This window comes from Ursus maritimus, unplaced genomic scaffold (genome assembly GCF_017311325.1).
Source record: "Ursus maritimus isolate PB19 unplaced genomic scaffold, ASM1731132v1 scaffold_19, whole genome shotgun sequence".
In the NCBI taxonomy this organism is placed as follows: Eukaryota; Metazoa; Chordata; class Mammalia; order Carnivora; family Ursidae; genus Ursus; species Ursus maritimus.
Window position 1 is genome coordinate 56444705 of NW_024424341.1, and position 3577 is coordinate 56448281.

Sequence of the window (3577 nt, forward strand, 5' to 3'; positions counted from 1 at the left end):
TTCCTCCCTTGGGCCCAGGAAGTCTGGGATCCATACTCCCTCCTCCCTAGGCCTCTCCCTTGGCTCCCCCGCCGCCCCCCCCCCCCGCAGGAGGGGCCAGCAGGTGGGGCAGAGCCTTTACCTTCATGCACGTGTTGTATAGTGAGATGTAGTTGGTGAAGAGGTCCAGGTATCGGGCAGTGAACACCACAGCAAACAGGACCTGGCTCTTCCCTGAAATCCCTGTGGTCCAAAGAGAGAGTGGGGGGTAGGCTGGGAGTGGGCTGCACGGGGAATAAACCAAGGCCCAAGCGCCTGGGACAAGCCCACGGTCCGCTCCAGAGTGCAGCTGTCCCTGGAGGCCTCCCCAGCTCTCCCGCCTGAGCAGGGCCCTTTCCCACGGCCCACAGCCAGGGGGCAGCCCGGCCCCGAAGCTACTCCAGCCCGAGGCTCTGTCCCAGGCTAGGCCTCACGGCCACTCCCGGCCCCCTTAGGGTCCTCCCACAGTCCGGACACAAGGTGGGGCCTCGGAAGGACCCCCCTTGACCTCAGCCCCCTGGAACCGGTCGCCGCTCTCCCGCTCCCTTCCTGACCGCCACGGTCCACGTCACCAACTCCCAGCCACCTCCCTGCCTGCCACCGCTCCCCGTTCCCAGCCCTGAAATCCCGGGGCCACCGGAGAAGGGCCCGGGGGAGCTGAATTGGGTGCCTGGAGCCACCCCCACCCAACTGTATGCACCCCTACTCTGGGGAAGAGAACTGACCCCCCGGTGACCCCGGACCTGGAAGGGGGATCCCCAGCAAGCAGTGGGGGGATGGGTGGGGAGACCCGTCCCCCTAGTGCCTCCAAACCCTTCCCCGAGTCCTGGGATGTTCCCCGCACTCTCCCCCTTCTCCCGCCCCGGTGGGCGTCTCACCGGCACAAGAGCGGGACTTCCAGATTTTGAGCAGTAGCAAGATGATGGCTAGGAGGTGGGAGAGGTCTCCCAGGAATCGGAAGAGATTCATGCTTTGGGGGAGTCTGGCAGGGCTGGGCTGGTGGGAGGCAGGCTGGAGGGGGGGTCTGCCCCCCGGGGCTGATGTTCTGGCCGGGTGGCTGGGCTGGGGGGTGGGAGAGGGGCCCTCGAGTGGGCTCCGCTCCGGGGAGGGGGCTCTGGGAGGGGGAGCCGAGGCCGGAGCTGGTGGCCGAGCAGGAGCTGGGAAGAGGGAGGAGGGCGGGAGGGGGAGGAGTCCGGAGGGAGGCTCCGCCCCCGAGGGCGGAGTTCCGGCTCTCCGGCGCCCCCTATCCCGCACCTCCCGGCTTGCAGAATCCGCGCTGAAGGCACCCCCAAGGCTGCCTGCTAGGAATTTATGGGGTCGATGGGATCTGAAACTCCCAAATCCGGCGCCTGCTCCTCCAGGCGGTCTGTGCCTCTGAGAGGGTGGCATTTCAGCCGCCCAGCCTCTGCCATTGTCAGGGATTCAGAAGGCTGGTCTGTGAGTTTTAAAAATCCTAGACAGGGCCCCAGACCCTGGCCTTTTAGGGGCCTCCAGCTCCAATCCACCCAAAAGACAAGAAAGCAGCCCCCAGCCCCTCCCTCGGGCCCAAGAGCGTGGCCCCCCTTCCTTGAGACTTAGGGTCCCACCTCAAGCGACTTGTGTCTCCAGCATCCTGGCCCAGGAACCCTAAATGCACAATCCCTTCCTCCTCCTGGGACCCACGGATTCAGGTCCCCAGCCTCTTCTTTTTCAGGAATGTGAGCCTTCACCCGTGCTCTCCCAGACCCTGGAGTCAGCCACCCACAGCCCTGCCCCCTCACAGGCGTATACACACTCTCCTGGGCTCTGCCCTCAGGGGCCCAGGTGTCCTGCGCTCCACCCCACCCCAGCACTTTAGAGAACGCTGGGCCCTACCGATCGAGCAGGAGGGGCACGAGCTGGGCAGCTGGCCGGAGGGCTCGTCCGGGGGCCAGGCTGTGTCTAGGAGGCAGCAGACAGTGCTTTTCTCTTGGATGTGTGAGTACCCATGGGTGACAGAGACCAGGGTGCCACAGTAGCAGAAGTGGTATTGGTTTCCTTAGAGGCCTGGAGGGATTGGGGTCCATGAGTCTTGGACTTGTGGGCCCCTGAGGACGGTCTGTGCTGGGGGGTTGGGTTGTCTGAGTGGCCAACAGGGACGGGGCCTGGAGGAGGGGCCCAGAGGCCTGGACTACTGGATCCGAGGGAGAAGGCACTGGGGGCCCGGACTTTAGGGTCTCAGGGAGGAGGGGGTTGGGGACTTGAATTTCTGGATCTGAGAAAGGAGGGGGCTGGGAGCCTGGACTCCTGGCTTCGTGATGGAGACCTAGTTTGCAAGCCTGGTCTTCTGGGGCAAGAGAAGCCAAACGATGGGTCCTAGCACGGTAGAGACTGAAGTCTGGGGATGGCCTCCGGCTTCTCAAGCCTCAAAGTGGGGAGGGGGCAGAGGGCAGCAGCCCCCAGGCCCTGGAGTCCCGGCCGAAGCTGCTGTGTCAAGTGGGTTCTGAGTCCCTGCCTCCCCCCACCCCCCACTCAACACACACTTCCTCCCTTTTTATTGGCGACCCCTCATTCTCTTGTCCCAGGAGGAAGGTAGAGGCTGGAAGCTGGGGGTGGGGGGCGGCCCCCTCCCCCAGCCCCGGCAGGAGGAGGGGTCCCCAGGGAGGCCAAGAGGGGGGGCTGTGGGTCTCCCGGCAGGGGCGGACGGGGACTGAATGTTAATCGCATCCCGAGTGAGTGTGTGTGTGCGAGAACAGAGCGAGTGTGCGAGTCCCTCCCGCTCCAGCTCCTCCAAGCAGCGGCTGCCGCCGCCACCCTCCGCCCGCAGCCGCCCTCGGCCACCAGTGCCCAGCTGGGGGGTGTTGGCCTGGGTGGGTCCGCCCGGCCCCCAGGGGTCTCTCGTGCGTCTGCCATCTGCCCGGTGAGGATCTGTGTGTTAGGGTGTCTGGGGCTGGGCTGAGGAAGGGGGGGTGTGTCTGTAAGGGCTGCGGCGGCCGAGGCAGGGAGGGAGGGGTCTGTCTGTCTGTACCGACTCTGAGCCTCCTGCCTGGGTGTCGTGGGCCCCCCAGTTTCCTCCCTCCCCCAGCCCCCCCAAACCCGGATGGATGGTGTGTACCTGGACTCTGTGCCTCCTGCCTGCGTCCGGCCGGGTGTCTGGCGTCCCCAGCTGCCTGTGTCCTCCTGTCTGTCCGAACAGCCCCGGACGGCAGTGGCAGCCCGGCCCCCACTGGACCCCCTGTGTGTGTGTGTGTGTGTGTGTGTGTGTGTGTGTGTGTGTCTCCCTCCTCAAGCTCCGGGGGTGTTGAGGGGGAATCCCAGGGAAGTGAGGTCGTGCGTGTGTGCGTGTGTGTATGTGTGTGTTTCTGCCTGGGTTTGAGTGTGGGGGTGCTGAGGGGGGGTCTGGAGGTGGCCAAGCGAGCAAGGGGCGAGCAGTTCCCCAGACAGGCAGCCTCCGGCCCCTCACACAAACACACACACCAGCCACTGGCTTCAGAGGTGACCCAGACAGACAGACAGACACAGACGCTGGAGGGGGGGCGCTGAGGGCACAAAGGGTGGGGGTGCGAATGAGCCAGGGAGAGGCGGGACCGGACACATGGAC

At 65.5% G+C, this 3577-nt stretch overlaps 1 protein-coding gene across 1 annotated transcript in view; it reads right to left on the reverse strand.

Annotated features, from left to right (window-relative positions):
- KDELR1 (KDEL endoplasmic reticulum protein retention receptor 1) overlaps positions 1 to 1099 on the reverse strand; it is a 9534-nt gene extending 8435 nt beyond the window's left edge. Inside the window, exons 1-2 of the mRNA XM_040634252.1 lie at positions 897 to 1099; positions 122 to 222 (exon numbers count right to left, since the gene is read on the reverse strand). Of these exons, the coding sequence (XP_040490186.1) occupies positions 122 to 222; positions 897 to 987 (192 nt within the window). The 5' untranslated portion in view covers positions 988 to 1099. The remainder of the gene's footprint in view (positions 1 to 121; positions 223 to 896) is intronic.
- Between the last annotated feature and the right edge of the window lie 2478 nt (positions 1100 to 3577).